The following is a 21052-nucleotide window of genomic DNA, read 5'->3' as shown; positions in this document are numbered from 1 at the left end:
TCCGCGGACGGAACAAGGACAGGGGTTTTATTCAAATCTGTTTGTGGTTCCCAAAAAAGAGGGAACCTTCAGACCAATTTTGGATCTAAAGATCTTAAACAAATTCCTCAGAGTTCCATCATTCAAGATGGAAACTATTCGAACCATTTTACCCATGATCCAAGAGGGTCAGTACATGACCACAGTGGACTTAAAGGATGCCTACCATCACATTCCGATTCACAAGAATCATCATCGGTTCCTGAGGTTTGCCTTTCTAGACAGGCATTACCAATTTGTAGCTCTTCCATTCGGGTTGGCTACAGCCCCAAGAATTTTTACAAAGGTTCTGGGCTCACTTCTGGCGGTTCTAAGACCGCGAGGCATAGCGGTGGCTCCTTATCTAGACAACATCCTGATACAGGCGTCAAGCTTTCAAATTGCCAAGTCTCATACAGAGATAGTTCTGGCATTTCTGAGGTCGCATGGGTGGAAAGTGAACGAAGAAAAGAGTTCTCTATCTCCTCTCACAAGGGTTTCCTTCCTAGGGACTCTAATAGATTCTATAGAAATGAAAATTTACCTGACGGAGTCCAGGTTATCAAAACTTCTAAATGCTTGCCGTGTTCTTCACTCCATTCCGCGCCCCACGGTGGCTCAGTGCATGGAAGTAATCGGCTTAATGGTAGCGGCGATGGACATAGTGCCATTTGCGCGCCTGCATCTCAGACCACTGCAATTATGCATGCTCAGTCAGTGGAATGGGGATTACACAGATTTGTCCCCTCTACTAAATCTGGATCAGGAAACCAGAGATTCTCTTCTCTGGTGGTTATCTCGGGTCCATCTGTCCAAAGGTATGACCTTTCGCAGACCAGATTGGACAATTGTAACAACAGATGCCAGCCTTCTAGGTTGGGGTGCAGTCTGGAACTCCCTGAAAGCTCAGGGTTCTTGGACTCAGGAGGAGAAACTCCTCCCAATAAACATTCTGGAGTTAAGAGCAATTTTCAATGCTCTTCTAGCTTGGCCTCAGTTAGCAACACTGAGGTTCATCAGATTTCAGTCGGACAACATCACAACTGTGGCTTACATCAACCATCAAGGGGGAACCAGGAATTCCCTAGCAATGTCAGAAGTCTCCAAGATAATTCGCTGGGCAGAGTCTCAATCTTGCCACCTGTCAGCGATCCATATCCCGGACGTAGAGAACTGGGAGGCGGATTTTCTAAGTCGTCAGACTTTTCATCCGGGGGAGTGGGAACTCCATCCGGAGGTGTTTGCTCAACTGGTCCGTCATTGGGGCACACCAGAACTGGATCTCATGGCGTCTCGCCAGAACACCAAGCTTCCTTGTTACGGATCCAGGTCCAGGGACCCAGAAGCGACGCTGATAGATGCTCTAGCAGCTCCTTGGTTCTTCAACCTGGCTTATGTGTTTCCACCGTTTCCTCTGCTCCCTCGACTGATTGCCAAAATCAGACAGGAGAGAGCATCGGTGATTCTGATAGCGCCTGCATGGCCACGCAGGACCTGGTATGCAGATCTGGTGGACATGTCATCCTTTCCACCGTGGACTTTGCCTCTGAGACAAGACCTTCTAATACAAGGTCCTTTCAATCAACCGAATCTAGTTTCTCTGAGACTGACTGCATGGAGATTGAATGCTTGATCCTATAAAGCGTGGCTTCTCTGAGTCAGTCATTGATACCTTAATACAGGCACGAAAGCCTGTCACCAGGAAAATCTACCACAAGATATGGTGTAAATATCTTCATTGGTGTGAATCCAAGAATTACTCATGGAGTAGGATTAGGATTCATAGGATTTTGTCCTTCCTCCAAGAGGGTTTGGACAAAGGATTATCAGCTAGTTCTTTAAAGGGACAGATTTCGGCTCTGTCTATTCTTTTACACAAGCGTCTGGCAGAAGTTCCAGACGTCCATGTATTTTGTCAGGCTTTAGTTAGAATTAAGCCTGTGTTTAAACCTGTTGCTCCTCCATGGAACTTAAAATTGGTTCTTAAAGTTCTCCAGGGAGTTCCGTTTGAACCCCTTCATTCTATTGATATCAAACTTCTATCATGGAAAGTTCTGTTTCTGATGGCTATTTCCTCAGCTCGAAGAGTCTCGGAGTTATCTGCCTTACATTGTGATTCTCCTTTTCTCATCTTTCATTCAGATAAAGTAGTTCTGCGTACAAAACCTGGGTTTTTAGCCAAGGTGGTTTCTAACAAGAATATCAATCAAGAGATTGTTGTTCCATCATTGTGTCCTAATCCTTCTTCGAAGAAGGAACGTCTTTTACATAATCTAGATATAGTGCGTGCCTTGAAGCTTTACTTACAAGCTACTAAGGATTTTCGTCAAACATCTAGCCTGTTTGTTGTTTACTCTGGACAGAGGAGAGGTCAAAAGGCCTCGGCAACCTCTCTTTCTTTTTGGCTTCGGAGTATAATCCGTTTAGCCTATGAGACTGCTGGACAGCAGCCCCCTGAAAGAATTACAGCTCATTCTACTAGAGCTGTGGCTTCCACCTGGGCCTTTGAAAATGAGGCTTCTGTTGAACAGATTTGCAAGGCTGCGACTGGTTCATACCTTTTCAAAATTTTACAAATTTGATACTTTTGCTTCTTCGGAGGCTGTTTTTGGGAGAAAGGTTCTACAGGCAGTGGTTCCTTCCGTTTATGTTCCTGCCTTGTCCCTCCCATCATCCGTGTACTTTAGCTTTGGTATTGGTATCCCACAAGTAATGGATGATCCGTAGACTGGATACACTTAACAAGAGAAAACATAATTTATGCTTACCTGATAAATTTATTTCTCTTGTAGTGTATCCAGTCCACGGCCCGCCCTGTCCTTTTAAGGCAGGTCTAAATTTTAATTAAACTACAGTCACCACTGCACCCTATGGTTTCTCCTTTCTCGGCTTGTTTTGGTCGAATGACTGGATATGGCAGTGAGGGGAGGAGCTATATAGCAGCTCTGCTGTGGGTGATCCTCTTGCAACTTCCTGTTGGGAAGGAGAATATCCCACAAGTAATGGATGATCCGTGGACTGGATACACTGCAAGAGAAATAAATTTATCAGGTAAGCATAAATTATGTTTTACACTGTATAGCCATATGTATGTGTATATATTTATATGTATTTACACTATATAGCCATATGTGTGTGTATATATTTATATGTATGTGTATGTATTTATATGTATTTACACTATATAGCCATATGTGTGTGTATATATTTATATGTATGTGTATGTATTTATATGTATTTACACTATATAGCCATACGTATGTGTATGTATTTATATGTATTTACACTATATAACCATATGTATTTATATGTATGTGTATGTATTTACACTATATAGCCATATGTACTGTATATATTTATATGTATATAATTGGTTGGACGGCACTCCTTCCTTGCTAACCCGTGTCACTAACTGTCTTTCTCACATCTCTTCCCGGATGTCCTCTCACTACCTCAAGCTAAATCTCTCCAAAACTGAGCTCCTTATTTCCCCTCCTTCTTTCAAAATCTCCACCCCAATCTCTCTATAACTGTCGATAACTCCATCACTACCCCTACCCCGCACGCCCAATGTCTCGGGGTCACATTTGACTCAGATCTTTTTTACTCCTCACATTCAGTCCTTGGCTAAAGCCTGCCGCTTCAACCTTAAAAACATCTCTAAAATTAGACATTTCCTTACACAAGACACAACTAAGATTTTAATCCTCTCTCTCATCCTTTCCGCCTCGATTACTGCAACTCTGTCCTCTCTGGTCTCCCCAGCTGCCGCCTAGCTCCTTTACAATCCATAATGAATGCCTCTGCCAGGCTCATCTTCCGTACACGTCGCTCTTCATCTGCTGCACCACTCTGCCAATCCCTTCACTGGCTTCCTCTTGCCTCTAGGATTAAACACAACATTTTGACTGACACACAAAGCCCTCAACTGCACTGCTCCCCCCTATATCTCAGACCTTGTCTCCAGATACTCTCCCTCCCCTCTTGTTCGCTCTGCTCATGACCTCCTACTCTCCTCCTCTCTTGTTACCTCCTCACACTCCCACTTACAGGACTTCTCCAGACTGGCTCCCATCTTGTGGAACTCTCTGCCTTGCTCCACAAGACTCTCCCCTAGTTTTGAAAGCTTCAAGCGCTCCCTAAAGACTCTACTGTTCAGGGATGCATACAACCTACACTAACCTTTCTTTATACCAGTTCCTCTCCTCCATTGCTACCCCCTGAACCCCCTTAGCATGTAAGCCTAAAAGTCCAGCTGTTTGTAGATCACCTTCTTAAGAGCTCACTACAACAGTGCGACTCTCGGCAGGGCCCTCTACCTGTCTGATCCCTATAAATGTTTCCTTGTATTCCGCCTATGTTTATAGCGCTGCGGAATCTGTTGGCACTCTACAAATAACCGATAATAATATGTATTTGTATGAATTTATATGTATGTGTATGTATTTATATGTATTTACACTATATAGCCATATGTATGTGTATATATGTGTATGTATTTACACTATATAACTGATAGTCATATGTATGTGTATGTATTTATATGTATGTGTATATATTTATATGTGTTTACACTATATAGCCATAGGTATGTGTATATATGTATGTGTATGTATTTACACTATATAGCCATATGTACTGTATGTGTATGTATGTATTTATACTATATAGCCATATGTATGTATGTGTATGTATCTATATTATATAGCTATATGTGTATATATTTATATATACACATATAGCTTGCCCCTGTATACTGCTGTGCCCTTACTCCTGTATACTGCTGTGCCCCTGCTCCTGTACAGGGAGTGCAGAATTATTCGGCAAGTTGTATTTTTGAGGATTAATTTTATTATTGAACAACAACCATGTTCTCAATGAACCCAAAAAACTCATTAATATCAAAGCTGAATATTTTTGGAAGTAGTTTTTAGTTTGTTTTTAGTTATAGCTATTTTAGGGGGATATCTGTGTGTGCAGGTGACTATTACTGTGCATAATTATTAGGCAACTTAACAAAAAACAAATATATACCCATTTCAATTATTTATTTTTACCAGTGAAACCAATATAACATCTCAACATTCACAAATATACATTTCTGACATTCAAAAACAAAACAAAAACAAATCAGTGACCAATATAGCCACCTTTCTTTGCAAGGACACTCAAAAGCCTGCCATCCATGGATTCTGTCAGTGTTTTGATCTGTTCACCATCAAAATTGTGTGCAGCAGCAACCACAGCCTCCCAGACACTGTTCAGAGAGGTGTACTGTTTTCCCTCCCTGTAAATCTCACATTTGATGATGGACCACAGGTTCTCAATGGGGTTCAGATCAGGTGAACAAGGAGGCCATGTCATTAGATTTTCTTCTTTTATACCCTTTCTTGCCAGCCACGCTGTGGAGTACTTGGACGCGTGTGATGGAGCATTGTCCTGCATGAAAATCATGTTTCTCCAACATAGGTGTGTCCGGTCCACGGCGTCATCCTTACTTGAGGGATATTCTCTTCCCCAACAGGAAATGGCAAAGAGCCCAGCAAAGCTGGTCACATGATCCCTCCTAGGCTCCGCCTACCCCAGTCATTCTCTTTGCCGTTGTACAGGCAACATCTCCACGGAGATGGCTTAGAGTTTTTTAGTGTTTAACTGTAGTTTTTTATTATTCAATCAAGAGTTTGTTATTTTAAAATAGTGCTGGTATGTACTATTTACTCAGAAACAGAAAAGAGATGAAGATTTCTGTTTGTATGAGGAAAATGATTTTAGCACCGTAACTAAAATCCATGGCTGTTCCACACAGGACTGTTGAGAGCAATTAACTTCAGTTGGGGGAACAGTGTGCAGTCTCTTACTGCTTGAGGTATGACACATTCTAACAAGACGATGTAATGCTGGAAGCTGTCATTTTCCCTATGGGATCCGGTAAGCCATGTTTATTAAGATAGTAAATAAGGGCTTCACAAGGGCTTATTAAGACTGTAGACTTTTTCTGGGCTAAATCGATTCATTATTAACACATATTTAGCCTTGAGGAATCATTTATTCTGGGTATTTTGATATGATTATATCGGCAGGCACTGTTTTAGACACCTTATTCTTTAGGGGTTTTCCCTAATCATAGTCAGAGCCTCATTTTCGCGCCGGTATGGCGCACTTGTTTTTGAGGACAGCATGGCATGCAGCTGCATGTGTGTGGAGCTCTGATACATAGAAAAGTCTTTCTGAAGGCATCATTTGGTATCGTATTCCCCTTTGGGCTTGGTTGGGTCTCAGCAAAGCAGATTCCAGGGACTGTAAAGGGGTTAAATATAAAAACGGCTCCGGTTCCGTTATTTTAAGGGTTAAAGCTTCCAAATTTGGTGTGCAATACTTTTAAGGCTTTAAGACACTGTGGTGAAATTTTGGTGAATTTTGAACAATTCCTTCATACTTTTTCGCAATTGCAGTAATAAAGTGTGTTTAGTTTAAAATTTAAAGTGACAGTAACGGTTTTATTTTAAAACGTTTTTTGTGCTTTGTTATCAAGTTTATGCCTGTTTAACATGTCTGAACTACCAGATAGATTGTGTTCTGACTGTGGGGAAACCAAGGTTCCTTCTCATTTAACTATATGTATTTTATGTCATAAAAAAATTTAGTAAAAATGATGCCCAAGATGATTCCTCAAGTGAGGGGAGTAAGCATGGTACTGCATCATCCCCTCCTTCGTCTACACCAGTCTTGCCCATACAGGAGGCCCCTAGTACATCTAGTGCGCCAATACTCCTTACTATGCAACATTTAACGGCTGTAATGGATAATTCTATCAAAAACATTTTAGCCAATATGCCCACTTATCAGCGAAAGCGCGACTGCTCTGTTTTAGAAAATTCTGTAGAGCATGAGAACGCTGATGATATGGTTTCTGAAGGGCCCCTACACCAGTCTGAGGGGGCCAGGGAGGTTTTGTCTGAGGGAGAAATTTCAGATTCAGGAAACATTTCTCAACAAGCTGAACCTGATGTGATTACTTTTAAATTTAAGTTGGAACATCTCCGCGCTCTGCTTAAGGAGGTGTTATCCAATTTGGATGATTGTGATTATCTGGTCATTCCAGAACCACTATGTAAAATGGAAAAGTTCTTAGAGGCCCCGGGGCCCCCCGAAGCTTTTCCTATATCCAAGCGGGTGGCGTACATTGTTAGGCCCGGTATACCTTTAGTACCTCCCCCCATATTTATAAAATTGTTTTCCTATAGTCGACCCCAGAAAGGACTGATGGCAGACAGTCCCCAAGGTCGAGGGGGCGGTTTCTACTCTACACAAGCGCGCCACTATACCCATAGAAGATAGTTGTGCTTTCCAAGATCCTATGGATAAAAAATTAGAAGGTCTGCTAAAGATGTTTGTTCAGCAAGGTTCCTTTCTACAACCAATTGCATGCATTGTCCCTGTCACTGCAGCCGCGTGTTTCTAGTTTGATGAGCTAGGAAAGGCGATTATTAGTAATTCTTCTTCTTATGAGGAGATTATGGACAGAATTCGTGCTCTTAAATTGGCTAATTCTTTCACCCTAGACGCCACCTTGCAATTGGCTAGGTTAGCGGCGAAAAAATTCTGGGTTTGCTATTGCGGCGCAGAGCGCTTTGGTTAAAGCGTCTTCCAAGAACAAATTGCTTGACATTCCTTTCAAGGGGAAAACACTCTTTGGCCCTGACTTGAAAGAGATTATCTCTGATATCACTGGGGGCAAGGGCCACGCCCTTCCTCAGGATAGGTCTTTTCAAGACCAAAAATAAACCTAAGTTTCGTCCCTTTCGCAGAAACGGATCAGCCCCAAGGGCTACGTCCTCTAAGCAGGAAGGTAATACTTCTCAAGCCAATCCAGCCTGGAGACCTATGCAAGGCTGGAACAAAGGAAAGCAGGCCAGGAAACCTGCCACTGCTACCAAGACAGCATGAAATGCGGGCCCCCGATCCGGGACTGGATCTGGTGGGGGGCAGACTCTCTCTCTTCGCTCAGGCAAGAGATGTTCTGGATCCTTGGGCGCTAGAAATAGTCTCCCAAGGTTATTCTCTGGAGTTCAAGGGGCTTCCTCCAAGGGGGAGGTTCCACAGGTCTCAGTTGTCTTCAGACCACATAAGAAGACAGGCATTCTTACATTGGGTAGAAGACCTGCTAAAAATGGGAGTGATTCATCCTGTTCCATTAGGAGAACAAGGGATGGGGTTCTACTCCAATCTGTTCATAGTTCCCAAAAAAGAGGGAACGTTCAGACCATTCGAACACTTCTTCCTTCCATCCAGGAAGGTCAATTCATGACCAAGGTGGATTTCAAGGATGCGTATCTACATATTCCTATCCACAAGGAACATCATCGGTTCCTAAGGTTTGCATTCCTGGACAAGCATTTCCAGTTCGTGGCATTTTCTTTCGGATTAGCCACTGCTTCTAGGATTTTCTCATAGGTACTAGGGTCCCTTCTGGCGGTGCTAAGACCAAGGGGCATTGCTGTAGTACCTTACTTGGACGACATTCTGATTCGAGCGTCGTCCCTTCCTCAAGTAAAGGCTCACACGGACATTGTCCTGGCCTTTCTCAGATCTCACGGATGGAAAATGAACGTGGAAAAGAGTTCTCTATCTCCGTCAACGAGGGTTCCCTTCTTGGGAACTATAATAGACTCCTTAGAAATGAGGATTTTTCTGACAGAAGCCAGAAAAACAAAACTTCTAGACTCTTGTCGGATACTTCATTCCGTTCCTCTTCCTTCCATAGCGCAGTGCATGGAAGTGATAGGTTTGATGGTAGCGGCAATGGACATAGTTCCTTTTGTGCGCATTCATCTAAGACCATTACAACTGTTCATGCTCAGTCAGTGGAATGGGGACTATTCAGACTTGTCTCCGAAGATACAAGTAAATCAGAGGACCAGAGATTCATTCCGTTGGTGGCTGTCCCTGGACAACCTGTCACAAGGGATGACCTTCCGCAGACCAGAGTGGGTCATTGTCACGACCGACGCCAGTCTGATGGGCTGGGGCGCGGTCTGGGGATCCCTGAAAGCTCAGGGTCTTTGGTCTCGGGTAGAATCTCTTCTACCGATAAATATTCTGGAACTGAGAGCGATATTCAATGCTCTCAAAGCTTGGCCTCGGCTAGCGAGGGCCAAGTTCATACATCAACCATCAGGGGGGAACAAGGAGTTCCCTAGCGATGGAAGAAGTGACCAAAATCATTCTATGGGCGGAGTCTCACTCCTGCCACCTGTCTGCTATCCACATCCCAGGAGTGGAAAATTGGGAAGCGGATTTTCTGAGTCGTCAGACATTGCATCCGGGGGAGTGGGAACTCCATCCGGAAATCTTTGCCCAAGTCACTCAACCGTGGGGCATTCCAGACATGGATCTGATGGCCTCTCGTCAGAACTTCAGAGTTCCTTACTACGGGTACAGATCCAGGGATCCCAAGGCGGCTCTAGTGGATGCACTAGTAGCACCTTGGACCTTCAAACTAGCTTATGTGTTCCCGCCGTTTCCTCTCATCCCCAGGCTGGTAGCCAGGATCAATCAGGAGAGGGCGTCGGTGATTTTGATAGCTCCTGCGTGGCCACGCAGGACTTGGTATGCAGATCTGGTGAATATGTCATCGGCTCCACCATGGAAGCTACCTTTGAGAGACCTTCTTGTTCTAGGTCCGTTCGACCCACTCCAGCTGACTGCTTGGAGATTGAACGCTTGATCTTATCAAAGCGAGGGTTCTCAGATTCTGTTATTAATACTCTTGTTCAGGCCTGAAAGCCTGTAACCAGAAAAATTACCACATAATTTGGTATATCTGTTGGTGTGAATCTGCAGGATTCCCTTGGGACAAGGTTAAGATTCCTAAGAGTCTATCCTTCCTTCGAGAAGGATTGGAAAAAGGATTATCTGCAAGTTCCTTGATGGGACAGATTTCTGCCTTGTCTGTGTTACTTCACAAAAAGCTGGCAGCTGTGCCAGATGTTCTAGCCTTTGTTCAGGCTCTGGTTAGAATCAAGCCTGTTTACAAAATTTTGACTCCTCCTTGGAGTCTCAACCTAGTTCTTTCAGTTCTTCAGGGGGTTCCGTTTGAACCCTTACATTCCGTTGATATTATGTTATTATCTTGGAAAGTTTTGTTTTTGGTTGCAATTTCTTCTGCTAGAAGAGTTTCAGAATTATCTGCTCTGCAGTGTTCTTCTCCTTATCTGGTGTTCCATGCAGATAAGGTGGTTTTGCGTACTAAACCTGGTTTTCTTCCAAAAGTTGTTTCTAACAAAAACATTAACCAGGAGATAGTTGTGCCTTCTTTGTGTCCTAATCCAGTTTCAAAGAAGGAACGTTTGTTGCACAACTTGGATGTAGTTCGTGCTCTCAAATTTTACTTAGCAGCTACTAAGGATTTCAGACAAACTTTGTCTTTGTTTGTTGTTTATTCTGGTAAACGGAGAGGTCAAAAAGCAACTTCTACCTCTCTCTCCTTCTGGATTAAAAGCATTATCCGATTGGCTTATGAGACTGCCGGACGGCAGCCTCCTGAAAGAATCACAGCTCACTCCACTAGGGCTGTGGCTTCCACATGGGCCTTCAAGAACGAGGCTTCTGTTGATCAGATATGTAAGGCAGCGACTTGGTCTTCACTGCACACTTTTTCTAAATTTTACAAATTTGATACTTTTGCTTCTTCTGAGGCTATTTTTGGGAGAAAGGTTTTGCAAGCCGTGGTGCCTTCCATTTAGGTGACCTGATTTGCTCCCTCCCTTCATCCGTGTCCTAAAGCTTTGGTATTGGTTCCCACAAGTAAGGATGACGCCGTGGACCGGACACACCTATGTTGGAGAAAACAGAATTTATGTTTACCTGATAAATTACTTTCTCCAACGGTGTGTCCGGTCCACGGCCCGCCCTGGTTTTTTTAATCAGGTCTGATAATTTATTTTCTTTAACTACAGTCACCACGGTAACATATGGTTTCTCCTATGCAAATATTCCTCCTTAACGTCGGTCGAATGACTGGGGTAGGCGGAGCCTAGGAGGGATCATGTGACCAGCTTTGCTGGGCTCTTTGCCATTTCCTGTTGGGGAAGAGAATATCCCTCAAGTAAGGATGACGCCGTGGACCGGACACACCGTTGGAGAAAGTAATTTATCAGGTAAACATAAATTCTGTTTTTTCTTGAAGGATGCAGACTTCTTCCTGTACCACTGCTTGAAGAAGGTGTCTTCCAGAAACTGGCAGTAGGACTGGGAGTTGAGCTTGACTCCATCCTCAACCCGAAAAGGCCCCACAAGCTCATCTTTGATGATACCAGCCCAAACCAGTACTCCACCTCCACCTTGCTGGCGTCTGAGTCGGACTGGAGCTCTCTGCCCTTTACCAATCCAGCCACGGGCCCATCCATCTGGCCCATCAAGACTCACTCTCATTTCATCAGTCCATAAAACCTTAGAAAAATCAGTCTTGAGATATTTCTTGGCCCAGTCTTGACGTTTCAGCTTGTGTGTCTTGTTCAGTGGTAGTCGTCTTTCAGCCTTTCTTACCTTGGCCATGTCTCTGAGTATTGCACACCTTGTGCTTTTGGGCACTCCAGTGATGTTGCAGCTCTGAAATATGGCCAAACTGGTGGCAAGTGGCATCTTGGCAGCTGCACGCTTGACTTTCCTCAGTTCATGGGCAGTTATTTTGCGCCTTGGTTTTTCAACACGCTTCTTGCGACCCTGTTGACTATTTTGAATTAAACGCTTGATTGTTCGATGATCACGCTTCAGAAGCTTTGCAATTTTAAGAGTGCTGCATCCCTCTGCAAGATATCTCACTATTTTTGACTTTTCTGAGCCTGTCAAGTCCTTCTTTTGACCCATTTTGCCAAAGGAAAGGAAGTTGCCTAATAATTATGCACACCTGATATAGGGTGTTGATGTCATTAGACCACACCCCTTCTCATTACAGAGATGCACATTACCTAATATGCTTAATTGGTAGTAGGCTTTCGAGCCTTTACAGCTTGGAGTAAGACAACATGCATAAAGAGGATGATGTGGTCAAAATACTCATTTGCCTAATAATTCTGCACTCCCTGTATACTGATGTGCCACTGCTCCTGTATGCTGCTGTGCCTCTGCTCCTGTATACTGCTGTGCCCCTGCTCCTGTATACTGCTGTGCCCCTGCTCCTGTATACTGCTGTGTCCCTGCCCCTGTATACTGCTGTGTCCCTGCTCCTGTATACTGCTGTGTCCCTGCATACTGCTGTGCCCCTGCTCCTGTATAATGCTGTGCCCCTGCTCCTGTATACTGCTGTGCCCCTGCTCCTGTATACTGCTGTGCCCCTGCCCCTGTATACTGCTGTGCCCCTGCCCCTGTATACTGCTGTGTCCCTGCCCCTGTATACTGCTATGTCCCTGCCCCTGTATACTGCTGTGCCCCTGCTGCTCTATACTGCTGTGCCCCTGCTCCGTAATACTGCTGTACCCCTGCTCCTTTATACTGCTGTACCCCTGCTCCTTTATACTGCTGTACCCCTGCTCCTGTATACTGCTGTGCCCCTGCCCCTGTATACTGCTGTGCCCCTGCCCCTGTATACTGCTGTGCCCCTGCCCCTGTATACTGCTGTGCCCCTGCCCCTGTATACTGCTGTATCCCTGCTCCTGTATACTGCTGTGCCCCTGCTCCTGTATACTGCTGTGCCCCTGCTCCTGTATACTGCTGTGCCCCTGCTCCTGTATACTGCTGTGCCCCTGATCCTGTATACTGCTGTGGCCCTGCACCTGTATACTGCTGTGGCCCTGCACCTGTATACTGCTGTGTCCCTGCACCTGTATACTGCTGTGCCCCTGATCCTGTATGCTGCTGTACCCCTGATCCTGTATACTGCTGTACCCCTGCTCCTGTATACTGCTGTGCCCCTGCTGCTGTATACTGCTGTGCCCCTGCTGCTGTATACTGCTGTACCCCTGCTGCTGTATACTGCTGCGTCCCTGCCCCTGTATACTGCTGCGCCCCTGCTCCTGTATACTGCTGTGTCCCTGCTCCTGTATACTGCTGTACCCCTGCTCCTGTATACTGCTGTACCCCTGCTGCTGTATACTGCTGTGCCCCTGCTACTGTATACCTCTGTGTCCTGGCCCCTGTATACTGCTGTGCCCCTGCTCCTGTATACTGCTGTACCTCTGCTCCTGTATACTGCTGTACCCCTGCCCCTGTATACTGCTGTACCCCTGCCCCTGTATACTGCTGTACCCCTGCTCCTGTATACTGCTGTGCCCCTGCTCCTGTACACTACTGTGCCCCTGCTCCTGTACACTGCTGTGTCCCTGCTCCTGTATACTGCTGTGCCCCTGCTCCTGTATACTGCTGTGTCCCTGCTCCTGTATACTGCTGTGCCCCTGCTCCTGTACACTACTGTGCCCCTGCTCCTGTATACTGCTGTGTCCCTGCTCTTGTATACTGCTGTGCCCCTGCCCCTGTACACTACTGTGCCCCTGCTCCTGTACACTGCTGTGTCCCTGTCCCTGTATACTGCTGTGCCCCTGCTCCTGTATACTGCTGTGTCCATGCTCTTGTATACTGCTGTGCCCCTGCCCCTGTACACTACTGTGCCCCTGCTCCTGTATACTGCTGCGGCCCTGCTCCTGTATACTGCTGTGCCCCTGCTCCTGTATACTGCTGTGTCCCTGCTCCTGTACACTGCTGTGTCCCTGCTCCGGTATACTGCTGTTCCCCTGCTCCTGTATACTGCTGTACCCCTGCTCCTGTATACTGCTGTACCCCTGCTCCTGTATACTGCTGTGTCCCTGCTCCTGTATACTGCTGTGTCCCTGCTCCTGTATACTGCTGTGCCCCTGCTCCTGTATACTGCTGTGCCCCTGCTCCTGTATACTGCTGTGTCCCTGCTCCTGTATACTGCTGTGTCCCTGCTCCTGTACACTACTGTGCCCCTGCTCCTGTACACTACTGTGCCCCTGCTCCTGTATACTGCTGTGTCCCTGCTCTTGTATACTGCTGTGCCCCTGCCCCTGTACACTACTGTGCCCCTGCTCCTGTATACTGCTGTGTCCCTGTCCCTGTATACTGCTGTGCCCCTGCTCCTGTATACTGCTGTGTCCCTGCTCTTGTATACTGCTGTGCCCCTGCCCCTGTACACTACTGTGCCCCTGCTCCTGTATACTGCTGCGGCCCTGCTCCTGTATACTGCTGTGCCCCTGCTCCTGTATACTGCTGTGTCCCTGCTCCTGTACACTGCTGTGTCCCTGCTCCTGTATACTGCTGTTCCCCTGCTCCTGTATACTGCTGTACCCCTGCTCCTGTATACTGCTGTACCCCTGCTCCTGTATACTGCTGTGTCCCTGCTCCTGTATACTGCTGTTGTCCCTGCTCCTGTATACTGCTGTGCCCCTGCTCCTGTATACTGCTGTGCCCCTGCTCCTGTATACTGCTGTGCCCCTGCTCCTGTATACTGCTGTGCCCCTGCACCTGTATACTGCTGTGTCCCTGCTCCTGTATACTGCTGTGTCACTGCTCCTGTATACTGCTGTGCCCCTGCACCTGTATACTGCTGTACCTCTGCTCCTGTATACTGCTGTGTCCCTGCTCCTGTATACTGCTGTACCCCTGCTCCTGTATACTGTTGTGCCCCTGGTCCTGTATACTGCTGTGCTACTAACCTTTTATACTGTATTCAGTGTATAATGGAATATTCTCCGCTCATTGTCTCAGCAGTGTCTGACAGAAGTTAATTGGAGATTTTGGAATTTAAGTAAATGCCATTTTCAAAGTTGAAATAATCTCACCTTGTACGGATGTCACTGATCTCAGTTTTACATAGAAACATGTATTCTGCAAGCTGTCAGTCTGTACATTTTGTCTGTAAAACCTCACCCATTGTGTTGTGTCTTTTAGAACGCAGATGCTGTGAACTTTTTTTGTAACTACGAGGACAGTCGTGGGAACTACCTTGTTGACGTAGACGGCAACAGAATGTTGGATCTCTATTCGCAAATTTCATCCATTCCAATCGGTAAGCGCTCTAAAAAGATTTGTGCCGCATCTGCTGTTTCTGATCTAAATCCGTTTCTTGGGGGGAAAAAAGAAAAATGTGGGAACATTTAATTGATTATGTTAGTTTTTATGCATGTTGGATGACGTAATTATTTAGAGGAATCTTTCTCCAACATAGGTGTGTCCGGTCCACGGCGTCATCCTTACTTGTGGGATATTCTCTTCCCCAACAGGAAATGGCAAAGAGCCCAGCAAAGCTGGTCACATGATCCCTCCTAGGCTCCGCCTACCCCAGTCATTCTCTTTGCCGTTGTACAGGCAACATCTCCACGGAGATGGCTTAGAGTTTTTTAGTGTTTAACTGTAGTTTTTCATTATTCAATCAAGAGTTTGTTATTTTCAAATAGTGCTGGTACGTACTATTTACTCAGAAACAGAAAAGAGATGAAGAATTCTGTTTGTATGAGGAAAATGATTTTAGCAACCGTAACTAAAATCCATGGCTGTTCCACACAGGACTGTTGAGAGCAATTAACTTCAGTTGGGGGAACAGTTTGCAGTCCTTTGCTGCTTGAGGTATGACACATTCTAACAAGACGATGTAATGCTGGAAGCTGTCATTTTCCCTATGGGATCCGGTAAGCCATGTTTATTACGATTGTAAATAAGGGCTTCACAAGGGCTTATTTAGACTGTAGACCTTTTTTGGGCTAAATCGATTGATATTAACACTTATTTAGCCTTGAGGAATCATTTATTCTGGGTATTTTGATATAATAATATCGGCAGGCACTGTTTTAGACACCTTATTCTTTAGGGGCTTTCCCAAAGCATAGGCAGAGTCTCATTTTCGCGCCGGTGTTGCGCACTTGTTTTTGAGAGGCATGGCATGCAGTCGCATGTGAGAGGAGCTCTGATACTTATAAAGGACTTCTGAAGGCGTCATTTGGTATCGTATTCCCCTTTGGGTTTGGTTGGGTCTCAGCAAAGCAGATACCAGGGACTGTAAAGGGGTTAAAGCTTAAAACGGCTCCGGTTCCGTTATTTTAAGGGTTAAAGCTTCCAAAATTGGTGTGCAATATTTTCAAGGCTTTAAGACACTGTGGTGAAAGTTTGGTGAATTTTGAACAATTCCTTCATGTTTTTTCGCAATTGCAGTAATAAAGTGTGTTCAGTTTAAAATTTAATGTGACAGTAACGGTTTTATTTCAAAACGTTTTTTGTACTTTCTTATCAAGTTTATGCCTGTTTAACATGTCTGAACTACCAGATAGACTGTGTTCTGAATGTGGGGAAGCCAGAATTCCTATTCATTTAAATAAATGTGATTTATGTGATAATGACAATGATGCCCAAGATGATTCCTCAAGTGAGGGGAGTAAGCATGGTACTGCATCATTCCCTCCTTCGTCTACACGAGTCTTGCCCACTCAGGAGGCCCCTAGTACATCTAGCGCGCCAATACTCCTTACTATGCAACAATTAACGGCTGTAATGGATAATTCTGTCAAAAACATTTTAGCCAAAATGAACCCTTGTCAGCGTAAGCGTGGATGCTCTGTTTTAGTTACTGAAGAGCATGACGACGCTGATATTAATATCTCTGAAGGGCCCCTAACCCAATCTGAGGGAGCCAGGGAGGTTTTGTCTGAGGGAGAAATTACTGATTTAGGGAACATTTCTCAGCAGGCTGAATCTGATGTGATTACTTTTAAATTTAAATTGGAACATCTCCGCATTTTGCTTAAGGAGGTATTATCCACTCTGGATGATTGTGAAAATTTGGTCATCCCAGAGAAACTATGTAAAATGGACAAGTTCCTAGAGGTGCCGGGGCTCCCAGAAGCTTTTCCTATACCCAAGCGGGTGGCGGACATTGTTAATAAAGAATGGGAAAGGCCCGGTATTCCTTTCGTCCCTCCCCCCATATTTAAAAAATTGTTTCCTATGGTCGACCCCAGAAAGGACTTATGGCAGTCAGTCCCCAAGGTCGAGGGAGCGGTTTCTACTTTAAACAAACGCACCACTATTCCCATAGAGGATAGTTGTGCTTTCAAAGATCCTATGGATAAAAAATTAGAAGGTTTGCTTAAAAAGATGTTTGTTCAGCAGGGTTACCTTCTACAACCCATTTCATGCATTGTCCCTGTCACTACAGCCGCATATTTCTGGTTTGATGAACTGATTAAGGTGCTCGATAGTGACTCGCCTCCTTATGAGGAGATTATGGACAGAGTCAATGCTCTCAAATTGGCTAATTCTTTCACTCTAGACGCCTCTTTGCAATTGGCTAAGTTAGCGGCTAAGAATTCTGGGTTTGCTATTGTGGCGCGCAGAGCGCTTTGGTTGAAATCTTGGTCGGCTGATGCGTCTTCCAAGAACAAGCTACTAAACATTCCTTTCAAGGGGAAAACGCTGTTTGGTCCTGACTTGAAAGAGATTATCTCTGATATCACTGGGGGTAAGGGCCATGCCCTTCCTCAGGATCGGCCTTTCAAGGCAAAAAATAGACCTAATTTTCGTCCCTTTCGTAAAAACGGACCAGCCCAAGGTGCTACGTCCTCTAAGCAAGAGGGTAATACTTCTCAGGCCAAGCCAGCTTGGAGACCAATGCAAGGCTGGAACAAGGGAAAGCAGGCCAAGAAACCTGCCACTGCTACCAAGACAGCATGAAATATTGGCCCCCGATCCGGGACCGGATCTGGTGGGGGGCAGACTCTCTCTCTTCGCTCAGGCTTGGGCAAGAGATGTTCTGGATCCTTGGGCGCTAGAAATAGTCTCCCAGGGTTATCTTCTGGAATTCAAGGGACTTCCCCCAAGGGGGAGGTTCCACAGGTCTCAGTTGTCTTCAGACCACATAAAAAGACAGGCGTTCTTACATTGTGTAGAAGACCTGTTAAAAATGGGAGTGATTCATCCTGTTCCATTGAGAGAACAAGGGATGGGGTTCTACTCCAATCTGTTCATAGTTCCCAAAAAAGAGGGAACGTTCAGACCAATCCTAGATCTCAAGATCTTAAACAAATTTCTCAAGGTCCCATCGTTCAAGATGGAAACCATTCGAACTATCCTTCCTTCCATCCAGGAAGGTCAATTCATGACCACGGTGGATTTAAAGGATGCGTATCTACATATTCCTATCCACAAGGAACATCATCGGTTCCTAAGGTTTGCATTCCTGGACAAACATTACCAGTTCGTGGCGCTTCCTTTCGGATTAGCCACTGCTCCAAGGATTTTCACAAAGGTACTAGGGTCCCTTCTAGCGGTGCTAAGACCAAGGGGCATTGCAGTAGTACCTTACCTGGACGACATTCTGATTCAAGCGTCGTCCCTCCCTCGAGCAAAGGCTCACACGGACATCGTCCTGGCCTTTCTCAGATCTCACGGCTGGAAAGTGAACGTGGAAAAGAGTTCTCTATCCCCGTCAACAAGGGTTCCCTTCTTGGGAACAATTATAGACTCCTCAGAAATGAGGATTTTTCTAACAGAGGCCAGAAAGACAAAACTTCTGGACGCTTGTCGAATTCTTCATTCCGTTCCTCTTCCTTCCGTAGCTCAGTGCATGGAAGTGATCGGGTTGATGGTAGCGGCAATGGACATAGTTCCTTTTGCGCGCATTCATCTAAGACCATTACAACTGTGCATGCTCAGTCAGTGGAATGGGGACTATACAGACTTGTCTCCAAAGATACAAGTAAACCAGAGGACCAGAGACTCACTCCGTTGGTGGCTGTCCCTGGACAACCTGTCACGAGGGATGACATTCCGCAGACCAGAGTGGGTCATTGTCACGACCGACGCCAGTCTGATGGGCTGGGGCGCGGTCTGGGGATCCCTGAAAGCTCAGGGTCTTTGGTCTCGGGAAGAATCTCTTCTACCGATAAATATTCTGGAACTGAGAGCGATATTCAATGCTCTCAAGGCTTGGCCTCAGCTAGCGAGGACCAAGTTCATACGGTTTCAATCAGACAACATGACGACTGTTGCGTACATCAACCATCAGGGGGGAACAAGGAGTTCCCTAGCGATGGAAGAAGTGACCAAGATTATTCTATGGGCGGAGTCTCACTCCTGCCACCTGTCTGCTATCCACATCCCGGGAGTGGAAAATTGGGAAGCGGATTTTCTGAGTCGTCAGACATTGCATCCGGGGGAGTGGGAACTCCATCCGGAAATCTTTGCCCAAGTCACTCAACTATGGGGCATTCCAGACATGGATCTGATGGCCTCTCGTCAGAACTTCAAAGTTCCTTGCTACGGGTCCAGATCCAGGGATCCCAAGGCGGCTCTAGTGGATGCACTAGTAGCACCTTGGACCTTCAAACTAGCTTATGTGTTCCCGCCGTTTCCTCTCATCCCCAGGCTGGTAGCCAGTATCAATCAGGTGTGGGCGTCGGTGATCTTGATAGCTCCTGCGTGGCCACGCAGGACTTGGTATGCAGATCTGGTGAATATGTCATCGGCTCCACCTTGGAAGCTACCTTTGAGACGAGACCTTCTTGTTCAGGGTCCGTTCGAACATCCGAATCTGGTTTCACTCCAGCTGACTGCTTGGAGATTGAACGCTTGATTTTATCGAAGCGAGGTTTCTCAGATTCTGTTATCGATACTCTTGTTCAGGCCAGAAAGCCTGTAACTAGAAAGATTTACCACAAAATTTGGAAAAAATATATCTGTTGGTGTGAATCTAAAGGATTCCCTTGGGACAAGGTTAAGATTCCTAGGATTCTATCCTTCCTTCAAGAAGGATTGGAAAAAGGATTATCGGCAAGTTCCCTGAAGGGACAGATTTCTGCCTTGTCGGTGTTACTTCACAAAAAACTGGCAGCTGTGCCAGATGTTCAAGCCTTTGTTCAGGCTCTGGTTAGAATCAAGCCTGTTTACAAACCTTTGACTCCTCCTTGGAGTCTCAATTTAGTTCTTTCAGTTCTTCAGGGGGTTCCGTTTGAACCCTTACATTCCGTTGATATTAAGTTATTATCTTGGAAAGTTTTGTTTTTAGTTGCAATTTCTTCTGCTAGAAGAGTTTCAGAATTATCTGCTCTGCAGTGTTCTCCTCCTTATCTGGTGTTCCATGCAGATAAGGTGGTTTTACGTACTAAACCTGGTTTTCTTCCAAAAGTTGTTTCTAACAAAAACATTAACCAGGAGATTATCGTACCTTCTCTGTGTCCGAAACCAGTTTCAAAGAAGGAACGCTTGTTGCACAATTTGGATGTTGTTCGCGCTCTAAAATTCTATTTAGATGCTACAAAGGATTTTAGACAAACATCTTCCTTGTTTGTTGTTTATTCAGGTAAAAGGAGAGGTCAAAAAGCAACTTCTACCTCTCTCTCTTTTTGGATTAAAAGCATCATCAGATTGGCTTACGAGACTGCCGGACGGCAGCCTCCCGAAAGAATCACAGCTCATTCCACTAGGGCTGTGGCTTCCACATGGGCCTTCAAGAACGAGGCTTCTGTTGATCAGATATGTAGGGCAGCGACTTGGTCTTCACTGCACACTTTTACCAAATTTTACAAGTTTGATACTTTTGCTTCTTCTGAGGCTATTTTTGGGAGAAAGGTTTTGCAAGCCGTGGTGCCTTCCATTTAGGTGACCTGATTTGCTCCCTCCCTTCATCCGTGTCCTAAAGCTTTGGTATTGGTTCCCACAAGTAAGGATGACGCCGTGGACCGGACACACCTATGTTGGAGAAAACAGAATTTATGTTTACCTGATAAATTTCTTTCTCCAACGGTGTGTCCGGTCCACGGCCCGCCCTGGTTTTTTAATCAGGTCTGATAATTTATTTTCTTTAACTACAGTCACCACGGTACCATATGGTTTCTCCTATGCTATTATTCCTCCTTAACGTCGGTCGAATGACTGGGGTAGGCGGAGCCTAGGAGGGATCATGTGACCAGCTTTGCTGGGCTCTTTGCCATTTCCTGTTGGGGAAGAGAATATCCCACAAGTAAGGATGACGCCGTGGACCGGACACACCGTTGGAGAAAGAAATTTATCAGGTAAACATAAATTCTGTTTT

The 21052-nt window shown here is 45.4% G+C and overlaps 1 protein-coding gene across 1 annotated transcript in view; it reads left to right on the top strand.

Moving 5' to 3' along the window:
* The window catches only part of ABAT (4-aminobutyrate aminotransferase), a 225078-nt gene that overhangs the window by 148749 nt on the left and 55277 nt on the right, over positions 1–21052 (top strand). The window contains exon 5 of the mRNA XM_053695244.1: positions 14923–15040. Coding sequence (XP_053551219.1) covers positions 14923–15040 — 118 coding nt within the window. The remainder of the gene's footprint in view (positions 1–14922; positions 15041–21052) is intronic.

The sequence above is a fragment of the Bombina bombina genome, chromosome 11 (genome assembly GCF_027579735.1).
Source record: "Bombina bombina isolate aBomBom1 chromosome 11, aBomBom1.pri, whole genome shotgun sequence".
Lineage (NCBI taxonomy): Eukaryota > Metazoa > Chordata > Amphibia > Anura > Bombinatoridae > Bombina > Bombina bombina.
Note: the sequence above shows the minus strand (reverse complement) of the source record. Positions and strands in the feature narration are given on the sequence as shown.